The sequence below is a fragment of the Echinops telfairi genome, unplaced genomic scaffold (genome assembly GCF_000313985.2).
Source record: "Echinops telfairi isolate 266 unplaced genomic scaffold, ASM31398v2 ScPeMD7_655;HRSCAF=1070, whole genome shotgun sequence".
Taxonomy (NCBI): domain Eukaryota; kingdom Metazoa; phylum Chordata; class Mammalia; order Afrosoricida; family Tenrecidae; genus Echinops; species Echinops telfairi.
This window is the reverse complement of record NW_022104553.1, coordinates 33,327,560-33,345,481: the sequence shown is the minus strand read 5'-3', so window position 1 is coordinate 33,345,481 and position 17,922 is coordinate 33,327,560. Positions and strand designations below refer to the sequence as shown.

Here is a 17,922-nt window from a genome sequence, read left to right as displayed (position 1 = left end):
TTTGACTTCCGTTAGGCTTTCTGTCCCAGCTCCTTCCCGTTGATTCATGGCCAGCATCAACACCTAGCTTGTTGTAGGACTTTGCCCCACAGGACCGAACCCAGCTAGCCACCTTGCCTCCCAACCCGTGATCTGCAGGAGCTTGTGATGCCCTGCCATTCCTTCGTGAGTCGCTGAGCCAGGCCCCACTGGGGAGGGACAGTCGGTCAGGAGTAGATCCCAAGTTGGTGAGTAGAGGTTTGTACAAAGCGTTCTGACAACAGAGTCCCAGTGGTGGAGTGGGTCGAAGGATTCCAAGAACCCTGGTGCTGCGCCCTCTCCCAGCCTGCTCAGCCTGTAGAGAACCAATCCCCAAATCCCCCGGGGAGGCCCCGTAGGCCCGGGGGTGGGGTGGGATGGGGTGATCACGAGTCTGTGGTGAAGTCCGAACTCGCCGCTCCCTCGGTTTGGTTCACGCTCCTGTCCGCACTGGTCCCCGGTGCGGCCTCTCGACCGCAGCATCGGAACAGGGCCGAGCCCTGGTCGCGCAGCGCCTGCAGCCCGTGGCCGAAGGTCCTGCGCACCACGGAGGAGGAGAAATAGAAGAGCAGGGGGTCCAGGGTGGCATTGAGGGAGCTGAAGAGCACGGCTTCCATGCGCCACTTGGGGCTCTTGCCGGTGTGATACCCCACCAGGTGGGAGACGTTGTAAGGCCCGAAGCACACCAGGAAATTGAGCAGCGTCACCACGGCCAGCCCCACGGCTCGTCGGCGCCTCTGGGCCCCCACGTGGGGCTGGGTGAGCATGATCCACACGAAGCGCCAGTAGCAGAAGATGGTCACCGCCATGGGGATGAAGAAAAGGACCAGGCACAGCTCCAGCCGCACCGGGAGCACCACGCTCCGCTGCCCTTCGCTGAAGTTGTCGTAGCAGACTAACGTGCTCTCGTTGGTGGCCGGCGTGGTCGAGTTCAGGTACTGAACGATGATGACAATGGTGCAGTGACCAAAGGACATGACCCAGGCGATCAGCGCGGCGATCACGCCGTAGAGGGGCCGGCGGGAGAGCTTGTACTGCACGGGGAAGGCCACCCCCAGGTATCGCTCGATGCTGATGCCCGCCAGGAGCCAGGTGCTGCAGTAGATGCTGCTGTAGAAGCCGAAGGCTGTGAGCGCGCAGAGGATCTCGGGCAGCGGCCAGTAGAAGTTGTTCGCCGCCTCCACGATCTTGAAGGGCAGCAGCAGCAGCAGCAGCAGGTCTGCCAGCGTCAGGCTGAGGAGCAGGATGTGGACCGGCGCCGGGTGGGGCTGCCGGACCCGCCCCACAAAGGCCCGCAGGGCCAGGAGGTTGGCTGGGAGACCGGTGAGGAAGATGAAGAGGTAGGCTGCCAAGATCAAGGAGCTGTGCAAGTCTAGGGAGTTCATTCTGGAGGAGTTAGGAAAACACAGTCAGGGGCCCTCCCAGCCGGCTCCTGCTCCCAGGCGGGGCCCCCTTCCCAGGTCAAGGCTGTGCGGTGCCTCACCGTTTACTCCCACCACCTGCCCAGAGCAATTATTGACTTTTCCTTGAGTGGGGTACTAAGCAGTAGTTATTATGTTTGCCATCATGCGTTTCTGGGGGAGACCAACCTCTACCTTCCCAAAGCTCCCCTGTCTCTCTCTCTCTCTCTCTCTCTCTCACACACACACACACACACACACACACACACACACACACACACAACTTCCTCCCTCCCTCCCTGCCAGCCTTCTTCAACCTCTCCCCTCCCCCCTCCCAAGGACAGGAAGTCCCTGCTTTATCCCTTTCTAATTGGACTGAATCTCCTTCTGGGGGTAGAGACCTGTAGGAGGGACATCTTCACACAGAGATGGAGGGTGACTCCGCTGAACCAGGGCTGGGAGAATCTGGGGACTGGCCCCCCTTCTGGACCCTGCCTCTTCTCTCCAGAATGAGGTGCCCAGAGCCCCAGCCCCACCTCCCAGCCTCCTGCTCCCTGCCCACCTCCACCCCTGCACCTCCCCCTTTTGCAGAACACCAAATCTCGAATCTTGATAACACTGCTGTCCTACCCCTGACTCTGGGACTCTGCTGAAAAGGGAAGCTTCAGAAAGGGGCAGAGGCGGAGGGAGGGTGAGCCAGCACTATTCTCCTGGGCTCGTCTCCGAAACACTTTAGAGAACGCTCAGAACTGGGCCCTGTGGCGGTGGGCCTGGCTCTCTTCTTAATGGGCTGACTCAGTTTCTACTTGGCCTCAGGCCCCCCACATGATCTTGACCCTCTATCATCTCCCGCCCCTTTCCACTGCTTGTCCATGTTTCCCTGCTCCTATGCTGGCTCCTGGCTCTGCATCTCTGGCTGTGACCCGTCCATTTCCGCTCCAACAGACTTCCTCCAGATCCCCCACCCCAACCCCAACACCTACCCCTTAGATTCCGGTCCCACCATCACTTCCCAGAGCTCCGGCTCTAAGCTATCTGCCTTGTCTGGTCTTGGTTCCGGAGAGATGGCTTCGTGGGCTTAGTCCTGAAGGAATGTCTGTAAGCTCCTAGGAAGGCAGGTAGGACTGTAGCCACGACCACGCATTACACAGAGGAGAGAATTGTAGGGAACCTGACTGACAGACAGCTTTTATACCAACACAAGTCACATGACCAGAGAGGAAGGTCAGTCACTGACCACTATCTCCTCGCAAACCCAAAGCCAAGAGCCCTTGCTTCTTCATTCTGCCCTAGATATTTTCACCCTGACTTCCAAACCCAGAGTTTCCTGCCCCTAATTTCGGAATTAAAAAAATAATAATAATCTCAGGCCCCCCCCCTCCCCCCCTTTCCCAAGTCTCTTCTTCTCTCTTTTATACACCGTTTCTTTTGTCTTTCTACCCCTTGTCCAAAAAGAATGGGAACGCTTTGGGTTTCCCCCCTTGACATGCTTGCTGTTCTCTGTCCACCACTGCCCCACTCCCATCCAATAGGTTTATTCTGACCTCTCTGTGGAAACAGATTCATTTCTCCCAGTCTGCATCTTGTTATGATGGAAATAGCCCGAGATGTAGTGTCTCGCAGGCATGAGTTCAAATTCCTGTCCCTTCACTGATGTGCTCTATGATCTCAGGGCAGATTTTCTGAACTTCTCTTTTATTTTAGTTTTTTAAATAGTTGCAAGTGAACTTCTGTTTTTTGGTTTTTTTTTGGTGGGGGGTGTGTTTGGTCAGTCAAATGAAAATAGGAATACTTAGAAACCAGGATTCCTGTGAGGATTGAATGGCACATGGCAGCCAGGCCAATGCTTAGCACCCGGAGCTGAGACCCAAGAGTGGTCCCTTCTTTCAAGCCGGATGGACACCTTCCTAAAGTGTGAGCCACTTATTAAAGTATTCAGACTTCAGGGTACTGACAGGCCATTTTACTTGGGAAAGTGCCAGGGATTCAAGAGATCTGATGTGCCCGCCTCTTTGTAGGGGTGCTCAGCCCCTTCCTTCTCTCCTCCCCCCAGGCACTGGACTTGACAATTGAACCACACTTATTCTTTTCTCCTGTGTCCCCCCTCCCCCGACCCCACACCCCCCACACACCTGACAGGTGAAGGTGCAGTGAGCACAGCAGCCCTGGAAGTTTCTCAAAGTCCTTCTATAAAAGACTCTCTAAAAGGACATGTTGCCCTCTCCAAATCTTCATTCTTTTTCTCGGCAAGATCAGCTCTTTCTTGTTTGTTTCTTAGCACATTCCCTCTAGGAGTCCTTGTTTCCTGTGCCCCAGAAGCCTAGGGTCCAGGGTCTCTTGATGGTTAACTGTTCTTTCTCTTCGACTACACTCTCCTCCAGAGCCCAGGAGCTCCTCTAGTTCCTTAAAACAAGGTTGTTTGTTTGTGTGGCCATCTCCTTCTCCCGGCACACGCGTGCACGTTCCATATGAGAGGGAAAGGAAGGAAGAAGCCCTACTGCGACTTCCTAACTGTTTAATTTGTGCTATTTGCTTTTGTGGTTTTTTAAATATATAGAAGTAGACGTGGGATTCCAAATGTCATTGCCAAATGAAAATGTACTAGTAGACAAGTATGGATGTGTAGAACCACTTCTAGCGTTTCTGCCCACTTCTCCTCCTTCACCTTGGGCCTTCTGTCACTATATGGATCCCCTGTGCTGCCTCAGTCAAAGTCAAAGTCCTCCTCTGGACTTCTGGAGGTGAATGAGAAAGCAGTCTTTATTATTTTATGACATCACAGGACAAGGAAATCCAAAGGGGTACGTTTTCACATAAGTGGGATCATCTATAATCTCCTCTAAATTGCGTTTTCTACCATCATCCATGTCATCCAGGAAGTTGAACCTAGTATTTAAAGTTCATGGAAAGATGGAGTTGAAAGGTAATAGAATTTTCCCACCACGTTTTTGAAGTTTCTCCCATGGAATCACTTTCTCCGCTTCTTAATTTCTCAATCACTCTTTTGTTCAGTACCGTCTGGGTCCCAGCCTGGTTTCCACCCCGCAAAGGAGCCACTCTTCCTAAAGTTAGTAGTGGAAAAACCGATGGGTATCCAACATACTTTCTCTACCCCACTTCATGAAACAGCCTCTTTGCTGGAACTCTGCAATGCTATCCTCCTGTTACTTTCCTTTTCTCGGGTCACTTCTTAATCCCCTTCTCTGGCTTACCTTTCCCTTTGAATCCTAGGTTCCTAAACTGATTTGGCTCACCACCCCCTTTTTGGGGGGGGGGGCGGGGAAAGACTCAGCCTCTCTCTGGTAATCAAAACTTTTGCGCTGTAATTCATAATCCCTGGATCGTCCCAGCACCACCTGGGGGTGGTGATGCCCACTTTGGGAAACACTGCTTTCAGGATCGGAGTAATGGTGTGCACGTTGGGAGTTCCCGAGTGGTGCAAAGAATCAGTCAAGCATTCATCTACCAGCCAAGAGGTTGACAGTTACCATAGACAGGCACTTCGGAAAACAGGCCTGATGATTTGCTTCCAAAAACTCAGTCCTGAAGCCCTTAAGGGCTAGTTTCCCTCAGCTACCCTGGGTTGGAATAAACTCAATGGCAACTAGCAATAGAAGAAGATTTGTTTCTAGGTTTTTTCTTGTTCTCATCCTAAGCTTTCTCCTTAGTCTAGTGCTTCTATTGCCACAGAATCTTTTCTGACCAGCTTTATAATACCCAGTTTTGTATCTCTAGCCTAGGTGGCCATGAACTTTCAGTCCATATGTCCAACTGACTGTTGGTAAGCAGCGGCAGCCGTTGCTGTGTTGTTAGGTCCAACTGAGTAGACACTGCTATTTAGAGATCCCTCGGGCACCCCAAACTCAGTATCTCCAGAGCTGACCTCTGACCTTTCCCACCAAATTTGACCTTCTTCCAATGTTCCCTATCTTCACGAATAGGATCTCTTCCCACCCTACCTCCTGAGACAAAGCCTTGGAGTCTATTTTAATACCGTCCTTTATCTAATCCGAAGAATGCAACCCAATGTGCCCAAGCCCTCACTGAATCCACCCATCTTACTTCATCTCCATCATCCCATGTCAGTGAAGGCCACACGTCTCCTACCAGGATTTTGAGAGAGGCCATGACTAGCCTCTCACTCGGCGACAATTCTCCATGCCCATTGCCATCATAAAGAGCCCAACTCATGGTGGCCCCATCTGTGTTGGAGGAACTATGCTCCTTAGGGCCCTTAGTGGCTGGTTCTAGACGTAGATCACCAGGCTCTTCTTCTGAGGCATCTTTAGGTAGACTTGAACCTGCAACCTATTAGCAGTGAACTGTTGGGACCACACAGGGACTCCATACTGTAGTTGGTGAGATCCTTTTAAAAATGTCAATCAATTATGCCATCCTCTTGTCCAAATCTCTTTCAGGAATCTTTCACTGCTTTTAGGACTCACTCAAAACTCACTGCCATTGAGTTGATGCCAACTCATGTGGCCAACTCATAGTGATCCTATAGGACAGGGTAGAACTGCCCCTGGGGGTTTCTGAGACTGTAACTCTTTACCATTGCTTTTAGGATAAGTATAAAAGTCCTCCACAAGACCTAACAAGTCTTGCCTAGCATTGCTGTTACTAACGTCTACCCTTAGCTCCCGTGTTAGTTCGAGTAGACTAGAGAAACAAACTCATAGACACTGTATCTGTGTAAGAGAGAACTTTATATCAAAGAGCAATTGTATATTAAGAAGCATCCCAGCCCAGTTGTAGTTAGTAGTGGAAAAATTGTCCATAAGTCTGATGCTAGCCCATGTGTCCAATACTAGTCCATAAATTCCTCTTTCGACTCACACAGCCATTCAATGATACCGAATGCAGGAAGATCACAGGCCAGTGAATGGGAAATCTGGTAGATCCAGTGGTGGAGGAAGCATCTCAGCGCTGGCCTGGGTCTCCACGTGGCTCCTCCATCTTCAGGGCTCTGACTCCATTATTGTGTCTCCATGTGGCTTTTCAACAAGAATATCAAGCAGAGAGTGTGTGTCTGCCTCCAGGGAGAAAGACAGGAGTGCCCAGACTCCTCAGGAGAAGGCCATGCCCACACAGAGGCATCATTGGCTCTGACCTGACTGACAGGCTAGACTCCACCCCTTCACTCAAGGTAACAGGGGATGATGTCACTGCCATGGTTACCATCACCTTTCTCCCTCCTTGCTCTACAAGTGCCGGAGCCTGCCGGCAGAGCAACAGGGACTGGATTGAGGGGGTGAGGACTGAGAAAAGACAGACACCAAAAAGCTGGGGTCAGGAGGACTGCCATTCAAGACTGCAGCCCCGAGTTTATTTTCCAGCAAGCTTTTATACACTGTTAAGCAGGAATGTACTATTGCTCAAAATAGCAGTCCCATCCTTGTTCTTGTTTGTCGGGCAAATATTTTTCCCAAGGCTAAGCACCTGACGTTTTCAATAACATTAAAGCACAAAAGTTAACCTGACCGTGAGAAAGACAATCTGACCGTGAGAGAGCTGTGTCTACATGTCCACATTTGAACGAACAGACCTCTGCTTTCAGAGCAGCCCCCAACATTTAAGCAGGGCTGCCTTTCTTTTCTGGACCAGCCATGTTTTCTACTCCCACAGGGTTTTTGGACCCGACTCTGCCTGAAATCCTCTTTATTTTTTTATCGCCCTCTCCCATCATCTCAACTAATTCCTATTCTTATTTTAGATATCCACTTTCACCTTAAGAAATCCCTCCCTGGCTTCTGGACTCCACTATATGTTCTCTTGGCATCTTTTCCACTGTTGACAAGGGTTGCCCCTAATGATCGTCCACATTCCCTTTATCCATTCTTCCGCAGCTGGACAACAGCGGCGTCCTGCTTTTCTTGCATTTTGGGTTATAGTGGACAAAACTTTTGTGAACATTCATGTTTAGGTCTTTGCATGAATACATATTCTCCAGTATCTTGGCAAATACCTAGACTGAGTTGTTTAGTGAATTATGATTTTTCAAAAATTTAAAAGAAGCAGCCAGTTTTCCAAAGCAGCTATCTCATTTTGTATTCCCGCTAGCACTTACGAGAATTCCAGGGGCACATCTCCTTGCCAGTTCTTGCTATTTGTTACTCTTGACTGTTAGCATTCTAATGCATGTGTTGGGGTATGCCATTGGAAATCCATATTTCCCTGAAGACTATTGTAATTGAACATTTTTTTTCATGTTCTCATTGTCATTTGTATCTTTTCTTTCATGAAGTGTCTGTTTTGCCCATTTTGGTGAGGGGAGAACCTTAAGTCAATAAGTGAGAAGAAGATGCATTTCCCCAATCATTGTTTTTATTTATTTATTGTTTTAGTGCAAAGAAGGGTTTTCTTTCTTTATTAACAATTCTATTGACACATAATTCATCTACCTTACAATACAATTAAATGCTTTATAAAAAAGAACTGTGTGCTCATACCACATTCAATTCTAGAACACTTTATTCTTGTTCCCATTATTATCCACTCCCCATAACCCTCAACCTCCCTTGCCATAACCCTAAGGAACTACCAATCTAGTTACCATCTGTATAGATTCATTTATCCTGGATTTCATCTAAAACAAATCATATAAAAACTCCAAGAACGACAAGAAACTAAAGCACAGAAAGACGCTAATCCCAGTGAAAACTGAGCAAAATCAAACTCACTGCCATCAAGTCAGTTCCAACTCTAGGACAGGCTAGAACTGCCTCTGTGGGTTTCTGAACCCATAACTCTTTACAGGAGAAGAAAGCCTCTTCTTTCCCTGGGTGCAGCTACGGGGTTCGAACTGCCAATCATGTGGTCAGCAGCCCAACTCATCACCACTATGCCACCGGGGTGCCTATCATCCCAAGTGAAATCAGAAGATAGTAGAAATTAGAAGGAATCCAAAGTGGGTCAAAAGGAAAAACAACTGATCATATGCTACATTGTAACCTCACTTTATCTGCGGTAATCCACTTCCCAATGCACCCTGTCTGAGGTTTTGCCCATGTTTCTAAAGACACGTGCCTTCCCTTTTTTGAGTTCAAAAAGTAGTCCGTTATTGTATTCTGAATATTATATCCTCCTGTGACTTCTCTTTCCATTTCTTAAAAGGTTTGTTGACAGACAAAAGGTTCATGTTTTGGTAAAGCCTCATTTATCACTTTTCTCTCTCTCTTCTCGATTGTACTTCCAAGTCCCAAGACAATGTTGCCCCGCTTAACATTGCGAACATATTCACCTAGGGACTTTTCCTGGCCTTTCATAGTTTTCCTTTCTTGGAGATGTGTCAAACGATTGATATCCTTTTATTTCATCAGGTAGCTATTCAATAGTTCCAGCACCGTTTTTTAAAAAAAAAGAATTCCCTTTATTCTTGAATTGTCTTGGCCCCTTTACAGAAATTCAACTGGTTATAGGTGAACGGGCCAGTTTCTGGGTCGTCCTGGTGGCGGGACTGGGCTACACATTGGGTAGGGGTTCGAAACCAGCAGCTGCTCCTTGGGAGAAAGACGAGGCTTTCTGCTCCTGTAAAATGTTCCAATCTTGGAAATCCATAGCGACAGTTCTACTCTGTTATATAGGGTTGCTATGAATTAGAATCAATTCAATGGCAGTGAGCTTGGTGTTAGGTTTGGGCCTATTTCTTTCTTTCTTTTAAAATTTGCATTGTCTTAAAAAATTAATTTGTGTGTGTGTGTGTGGCGGGGGGTGGGGTGGGGGAAGAGGGCGGGGCACTCTTTCTTGGCTCTCTCTTCTAGGAGTCTCTAAGTCTCTCTCCTCACCTTCCTCTCCTTTTCCGTTTCCACCTCATCTTGATGACTGTAGTTTATGAAGTCTTGAAATCGGCGCTGGAAGACGAGCCCTCAAGAATGCTACCTTCTAGCCTTAGCTCCTATCACCCTCCTTCCTCCTTGCTCTCTAAGCAAGCCCATCCATTTTCAGGGAATCGGCCATGCTTTCTGCTGCCACTGGGCCTTTGCACCAGATTCGGCTTGAAATGTTCTTTCTTTTGGATTGTCCTCTCCAAAAAGACACGGTGGCCACAAATTGAACGGAAGCATTCAGCTTGCTCATCAAAATGGCACAGAGCCAGGCAGCAATGGAAGCGGTTGGACCCAGGTTTGCCACGCGGGGAACCAGCGCAGCAGCAACCAACAGCACTCAGTCCTTCGACTCCGTGAAAACTGCATTGACTCTTCCAAGTCATTTGGGTTTTCATGCAAATATTACAATTTGTTCCACAGACACGCCCAAAATCTTGCTGGCCTTTGTATTGGGGTCACATCCCATTGAGAAGTTAATTTGAGACGATTGGCATTGTAACAGTATGGAGCCTCCCAAGGATTGAAGTTGCTATAGCTCTCCATGTCTTTTCAGTGGTTCTCCACCTGTGGGTCTTGACCCCTTTAGGAGTCGGACAACCCTTTCACAGGGGTCACCTGATTCATAACAGCAGCAACATGAGAGTATGAAGTAGCAACGACAATAATGGGATGGTTGGGGGTCACCACCACAGGAGGAACTGTATGAAAGGGTCGCGGCGTGAGGAAGGTTGAGAACCTCTGCTTTAGGTCTTTCATTTTTGTCGGTGATTCTGGTAGTTTTCCACACAGAGGTTTTGCATGTCTCTTCTTAAATTTATTCCTGAAATTTTGGGGGGTGCTATTGTAAATTGAATTTAAAATTTTAGAGAAAATTCCCGTAGTTGCCTTCATCGCATCTTTTACTTTCCTTTCGAAGCACACGTCTCAGTGTAGTCTGTTGATTTGTGTGAGGATTTGCTTCTTAATACATCTCCCCCTCAATACTTAAGCCCTATGCAGGCAGGGAACATGGGCATTTTGCTGACCACTATACCCCCCCAGAGCCTGGTACAGAGTCTGGCACCTCTTAATTGGTTTCTGTTTGATAGACAGATGAGCCACTGGACGAGTTCGCATGGAGAAGTGTGGGGGAAAGGCAGTCCCACAAGTAATCGCGGGTTCTATAGGTGCAATTGTATGGTTGAAATAAATAAATATATATACATACACACATATATATATATTCATAGGGAATATGAGAGATAGAGGAGAGATCGAAATAATGGAGTCAGACACATTTCATGGTAGCATGCTCACCTCAGCCCCGCTTGGTGGTCCACGTGGAGAGAGGGGGAGGGGGAGGAGGACAAGGAAAGGGAACAGGGGAGCGAGGACCAGAGGAGAGAGGAGGGGAAGAACTGAGAGAGCTTTTTATTGCTAACCAAGGTTTATATATCTCTGGGGGGGCGTGCAAGCCCCCTAATTACAGGTAAAGACATACGTCACAGGAAGGTTGCACTATAGGTTATACAGCAATGAGAAGGCACAAGTTAGGGATATACATGCAATAGGAAGGGGAGGGAATAGGGGCACACATGTGATAAGATGGGTGGATCCTAGATTCAGGATGGCAGCCTAAGTTTGGATGTCACTGAGCAGGTTTGACCTGGTGTCTGGCACCCCATGGAAACCATTATCAGTAGGGTGTGAACCCCACCCACAGGGAACAGACTGATGGTCGCAAGCCTTTGGGGAGAAGTAGCCCATTGTCCTTAACAGCAGGAAGTGGGCCCCTCTTGTGGTGGGACCAGACAGTAGTCTGGCAACTGACTGCCTTCAGAGAGGATGCCTCTAAGCATCTGACCTCCCACCATATGCCAGCAAATAGCCTCTAACGTTTGGCATATCTTTGGGGGAGAATAAGGCTGGGGGAAAACCTCTTTATAATCCCACCGAGAAGAACAGCTTTTCAAAAACGCAGAGCTGTATGTTCTCAGATTCATCATTTTCTTTTCTTGGGGGGCCCAGATAAGAAATCCTATCCTGGAACCACTAAAGCACTCTGTGGTGGATGAAAGCACACCGGATGTTGGCTCCCTCCTTGTCAGATCTGATAACCCAAATGAACAGACCTTTGTTAAATTGCAGAAAGAAAGCCCTTCCTGTCAAGTCAATACTGACTCGTGGTGGGCCACCGTGTCAGAGTCGAACTGCTTTCTAGGGTCCTCCTTGTGTATCTTCTTCACAATTCTAGGCCTTTCTTCTGATGCAGAGTTCTCTGGGGTTGAATCTCCAGCCTGAAGCTTAGTAGTCAGGTGTAAGCCATTTGTGCTGCCAAAGGTGTCACTCTCCTGTGGCTGTTGTCCGTAGGTGCCTTGGGTAGCCCTGACTCCTAGCACCCACAGACTGAAACACTATCTCTCTTGCCCCATGCTCATGCTTCTTATGTTTGAGCTCCCCTCTTAAGGCCCTTAAACGGTGACCTATGGGGATGATATGGACATAACATGAAGGAGAGGGCAGCATGCCACTGGTCGTGGCACAAAGCATGAAAGAAAGAGGTGGTGGTTGCATCCTTTGAGTTAGTCATTCAGTATTAAGGATGAGTTCCCCATAGGTGACGCCAAGTACAGGGTCAAACACACAGACGTGGTCTCGTTTTCATAGACAGAAGCTAGAGGAGGGAGGCGAACAATAAGCACATCAGCAGGACGACGGGGCTAATCAAGCAGTGGTCAGTGGTGGGAAGAACATGGACCAGGGTGACGGGTGGTCACTGTTGGGAAGAACATGGACCAGGGTAATGGGATAGAGCGTCCTCTGGGTGGGGTGGGGCTTCTTAGTCCAGAGGCTTTCGGAAGGCTGAGAGACTGGTCGAGCTGGCACTTGGATGCTGAGAAGCAGTTGCGTGAAGGTGAGAGAAAAGAGTGGTCCAGCCAGGGGAACTGGTGAGTGCAAGGCAGAAAGCACCTTTCTGTGTGAGAGGAACAGAAAGGCCTGTGTGGTGAGAGCCCTGGAGGAAGAACAAATACACTTAGGAGGTGAGATGATGCAAGGCCTTACTACTCTCGGTACTGAGTGGAGATCCCGTTCTTAAGCATGGAAATCAACTCGTTTAAGGGCCTTAGTGGGGTGATGCGATCAGGAGTTAGGACTTTTAACGGTCCTTCTGACTGCAGTGTGAAGAATGGTCTCTTGAAGGTCAAAACCCAATGCATGAAAGGCCCTTGAGAAGGGTGAGACGTGGCTGCTCTTGGGGCATTAAGTGGGAAGATGCTTCTGAACAAGAGCATCCCAACTGAGTCTGAGATGTGCATGGCTGAGATGCACATGGCTCTCTTTTGCACCATTTCCTCCTGGGCCTCTCTCTTCTTCTTTTTTTTTTTTTTAATTAATTAATTTATTTTTTAACATTTATTAGGGGCTCATACAACTGTTATCCCAATCCATACACACATCAATTGTGTAAAGCGCATTTGTACATCGTTTCTCAAAACATTTTCTCTCCATTGAAACCCCCGACATTAAGTCCTCATTTTTCCCCTCCCTCCCCGCTCCCCCCTCCCGCATGAGGGGCCTCTCTCTTCTTGATCCTTTGCAATGACCCTTTGAAGGGAATTCACTGGGCTGTGTGGACAGGTGTTTAGATTTTCCTCCATTTTACATCACCTCTGTCCTTGACATTCCCCCAGCTTGTCTTTTCTATTCCCATTCTGTAGCTGACACACTTGTGAAGAATAGAAGTAATTACTCTCATAGACAGAGGGCCAGATGATCCCAGGTTCCAAGACTGGCAGGTCAGTCAGCAGGCTTCTGGGTCAGAGGTGAATTAATTCAAGGTGGGAAGGTAAGATGACAGGCTGCTGACAAATCCCGGATTTGGCAGAAAATATGGTAGGCCATTAGTCAAAAAAATCTGAGGTTGAAGGACTTGCTAAATGCTGGGTCCAGCAAAAAACAAGATGCTTTCCCACAGCATCTACTTATATGGGAAGCAAGCTACACTCTTGAAGGGACTTCCTTGCAACTGATTGGATCTGGATTGTGATCTGAGAAAGGGTGCTTCATCCCATCCTAATCTTTTCACAACCGATCGGCCACTCCTAGCAGATTCCACCGTGGAGGTAATTTAATCATGGGAGATTACTATGCCTTAATTGCCAAACCACAGAGAATCCTGGCCAAGCCAAGTTGACACAAACCTGAAGTAGCACAGCCAGTATCTCAGGAGAGCTTTTTAGGCTTTTTGTTTCCTGATCCCTGTAGGATCCCTGGTGGCATAGTGGTTACATATTGGGCTGCAGACTGCTGGGTCGGCAGTTCAAAACCAGCATCCCTGCCTCAGGAGAAAGACAGTCTTGGAAGCCCATCCAGGCAATCCTTCCTTGTCCCATCGTGTTGCCATGGGTTGGCATCAACTCCATGGTGGTGAGTTCTGAGTAGCAGACATCGATAGGTTTTACCTTCCACCCACGTCCTCTACAGCAGTGGGTCTCACGCTTCCTCATGCTGCGACCCTTTCATACAGTTCCTCATTGTGTGGTGACCCCAACCATAACAGTATTTTCATTACTACTTCATAACTGTCATTTTGCTACTGTTATGAATCGGGCGCTCCCTGTGAAAGGGTCATCCGACCCCCAAAGGGGTCGAGACCCACAGGTTGAGAATCACTAATCTACAGGGATCATACCTTAGCTTCCCTCTGTGGAGACCTCTTTTTCCTACACTCTCTGTTCGCCTGCTTTCTGTTCATCAGACGTCACTGCAGGCCAATAAAATCAGTTATTATAGTCTGAATAATGATTTCCCCTCCCCTGCAAAAAAAAATCCATGTTCTAATCCCTGAAACCTGGGATATTATCTTATCTGGCAAAAAAAAATCAATAATTTTGTAGGTGTGATTAAGGGAAGAATCTTGAGGTACGGAGATTTCCCTGGATGATCTAGGCAGCCCCTAAATCCAGTAGAAAATGCCCTTTAAGGTAGGAGGCCGAGCATTTTCAGACAGACAGAAGAGGAAGCGGCAATATGACCATGGAGACAGATTGGATGCTGCCACGAGATAAGGAATGCTGGCAGCCAATAGAAACTGGAAGAAGAAAACAATGGATTCTCTTAAGAGCTTCTAGAAGAAGGGTGGCCCTGCCAACCTCTCAACTGCTGTCTAGGAGCACTGGTGGCATAGTGATTGCCTGTTGGGCTGCAAGGTTAGCAGTTTGAAACCACCAGCTGCTCCCAGGGGGAAAAATGAGGTTTTCTACACTCCTGAAGAGTTACCGTCTCAGAAACCCACAGGGGCAGTTCTCTGCCCTGGAGAGTTTCTGTGAGTCAGAAACAACTCAATGGCAGGGACACCACTGATCTGGGAGGCTTTTGGCCTCCAGAACTGTGAAAGGGTAAATCCGTTGTTTTATGGCCCTACACGGGTGGTAATTTGTCACAGCCACCATAGAAAGCAAATAGACCGGTCAACATGCATTGCCCATTCTACAATATTCCGTGTTCAGGCACCATGCTACGAACTTGGCAAAGAGGAGGTCATTTAAACCTTAAGCCATTTTGCTGATGTGCAGATTGAGATGTAGAGAGATGAAGTAATGTGTCTAAAGGCTGGTCAGTGGAGAAGCTGAACTTTGAGCCGGAAACCCAGTTGGCAGTCTGGCTCTTGAGTGTGTGATCTTTACCACTGCTCACTGCTTCCCTTTGGACCGTGAAGGTCAGGATCCTGTGTCCTCTGTTGGGTCCACAGACCTTCCAGGTCTGCTGGGGCCAAACCAAAAACCAAGCTCACCGCCATCGAGAGGCCTCTGACTACCATTGAGTTGATTCCGGCTCCCACTCCATGGGAACGAGCTTGTGGTTTGGTTTGGCCCAAGCAGACCTGGGAGTCCTGTGGATCCAACAGAGAAGGAAACAGACTAGGATGGGAAGACAGATAGGAGATGTCATCTGCTTCCCACATTGTCGATGTGGCCACCTGACTTTCCCCAGTGACCTTCAACCGCAATCTCGTGGGAGTCAGGCATCTCTTACCCTTTCACAGGTTCTAATTCCTGTTCTCCTTACAGATCCCAGGCGCTGTGCTCTTTCATTGGTTTCTCCATTTCTGGCGCTCAACAGTTTGGACAGACCCGAGATAGCGGCATGTGCTGTTTCTCGCTACAGAATAGACTTGTGTCGTTCAGCTTTTACGACTCGCCTTTCCATTTATGAGGATCTGAATATGATTGCAAAACCAAAATAAGAACTTGGGACGAGTTGGTTCCTCAATTCAGGGGACCCTTATGAGGTTTTCTGGCCTTTTCTTCCTCCCTGCTGTTTCTGCAGAACTGACCTTCCGACCAGAAACAGATCTAAGAAACCCCCTTCACCATCAAGCCCAACACAGTCACACCCGCATGCGTACACACATGTGCGCGCGCGCATGCACCGGTAGCTTTCAAGTGCTTGGACCAGCTTTGGAAAAGGGTTTTGGTCGTCACCTGAGGCTGTCTCTTCCTGTCGGTCCTTGAACAAAGGAGGAGGGGAAAGTGGAAGGAAATACAGATGCCCTTGACGGAGCCGGCTAAGCCTGCTGCTGGGTGCTGGCCAATCCTGAAAACCGTGAGCCAGACCGGGGACAAAGTCGAATGCTCTAGGGTCGTTTCCCAATCCAGCCTTACCACCGCCCACGCCCCTTCCTTCCCGTTATCTTTTTCAGTCACATAATGCAACTTGACTTCTGTCGGTCCTGGCAGCATCGCTGGAGTTTCCAGGTTTCGATCTTGTTAAATTTCCTGTAGAACCATTGATTCTCAAGAGGGGAGGGGAGGGCGCTGTCAGAACCTCCGGGTGAGAGAAACGGTCGTACAGTACATGCTGTTTGAAACAGTTGGAAAATTCCCGGGGAAGGAAAAGCCCTGGCTTTTGCAATACAAACCACAGCAAGTAAAGTTCGTGGTGGCCAAAAATGGAAATTGGTTAAAAATAGATTGAGAAACCGTGATGCAAATGATGTGATCCTTTCAGGTGAGTTTTCAGAAACAGCTGCGTGACCTAAGATTCTCTTCATGCGGAGTCACCCCCTCCAGCCCTCCCTATCGCGTGAAGTAAGGAGTGGAGACTTATCGCGAGATGATGGCGTCTTCCTTCCGAAGGTATCGAGGTAGCAGCCTCTGTCTCTCGTAGAGACTGCCAAGTGTGTGGAAACCCAAATAACAGAGGATTAAACTCATGAAGTTTCTTTAGGAAGGAAACAGCTCAAGGCTGAGGCTGCTGCTCAAGACCAGTCACCCACAACCCAGGCTTCTTACTGCTCCACCCTTAGACTGTGGCCTCTCTCCCCCCATCATGGAAAGAAGCACACAGTCTGAGCAACACACCGGGGCCGGAAAAGGCACATGTGATCCAGGTCTATTGCTTCATTTGACCAAGAAAAGTATAAGTTTCACTAGAAGCTCTACCCACTAGATTTCTGATTTCTTCCCTCTTTTTAGCTCATGACCACTTCTAAGTTCAGGAGAGTCTGGGAAGGTAAGCATTAATCGGGCACTTTACCAAGCTGACAAACTTGGATTCCGTGGATTGAGGCCTTCATTGCACTGTAGCCCCAGTCTAAGAACAAGTAGTCCTTGTAACATGGCCCTCCCGCTCGATGCTCGCCCTCATGAAGAGACCACTGAAGATATGGCTGCAATAGCAAAATGTGGTGAAGAAACCAGGTAGCGTCTGAGGTCTTAAAGGCTTGTCTCAAAATGAGCAGTCATCTAAGTGAGGAATCAGCAAAGTACACATGGAGGAAGCCTACCAGCCTGTGTGATCCAAAGATTGCAATTAATAAAATCCAAATATGAAATGGGGAACGGTATCAGAGATACATGTTGAACATCTGTTTTTCAGAAGGCTGTGAATAACAGTGGAAGCCCCAAATCCATTTGCGGGGTCCCCACATGGATTAAGCCTTTGATGAAGCCCCTCTGACCATGGTCCAGGGATATGAATAGCCTTGCTATCAGACAGAGAGCATAGGGCAGATGTTGTTAGGTTCAAATGTAACACCTTATCATTTGGTTTCCTTTTGGACTCATTTAAAGTTGTTCCAGCTTTTAATATTTTCTGCTTTCTTTTCCATTGAGGTTTCCTGTTGTTTTATCATTACGTTGAGGTTTTCTGTTTGGTTGTTGGCTTCCTGTTTGGATTTTGTATGGTTTTCGGTATATGAGATCCAGGATAGAGACAGTAGCTGGATTAATAATGACCTAGGGGCACGTCAGGGGAGGTTTCAGGGAAATGGAGAGCTAACAACAATGAGTATGAGAGGAAAATGTTCTGAAATCGGTTGTGGTAATGATTGCGCAACTCTTCTTAATAAGATTGAGTGAAAAATAAATAAATAAACAAACAAACAAATAAATAAAATAAAAAAGGATTGAGTGATTAAATTGTATGATATGTGATTATATACCAATAAAACTGTCTTTTAAAAAAACTGGAAATTTCCCCCTTCTGTTGGTAAGGAAGAAGGGAAAATGCACACAACATATAAATCTTGAATAGGAAATATACCTATTTCTTTTGGCTTGATTCTGACTCATGATAACCTTATGAAGTGTCTCGGAGGCTGGACATTTTTATGGGAGTAGATAGCAGGGTGAGTGGCTAGTGGCTTTGAACCCCTGACCCTGCAGTTAACAGTGCAGCATGCTAATGCCAGC

At 48.0% G+C, this 17,922-nt stretch overlaps 1 protein-coding gene across 1 annotated transcript; it reads right to left on the bottom strand.

The window, feature by feature from the left end:
- Positions 1-404: 404 nt before the first annotated feature.
- On the bottom strand, positions 405-2,465 carry LOC101654564 (free fatty acid receptor 2-like). Its single transcript, XM_004715860.2, has 2 exons — positions 2,402-2,465; positions 405-1,404 (listed from the first exon to the last, which is right to left on the bottom strand). The coding sequence occupies exons 1-2, from the start codon at positions 2,422-2,424 to the stop codon at positions 405-407; spliced, it is 1,023 nt and encodes a 340-aa protein (XP_004715917.2). The 5' UTR covers positions 2,425-2,465.
- Positions 2,466-17,922: the final 15,457 nt, after the last annotated feature.

What these genes read in the sequence shown, in the direction of transcription:
- LOC101654564 (XM_004715860.2), bottom strand. Translation starts at nt 2,424, where the DNA reads ATGGTGGGACCGGAATCTAAGGG. An exon ending in GTGGGACCGGAATCTAAGGG is followed by an intron (nt 1,405 to 2,401) that starts GTAGGTGTTGGG and finishes TAACTCCTCCAG; the next exon opens with AATGAACTCCCTAGACTTGC.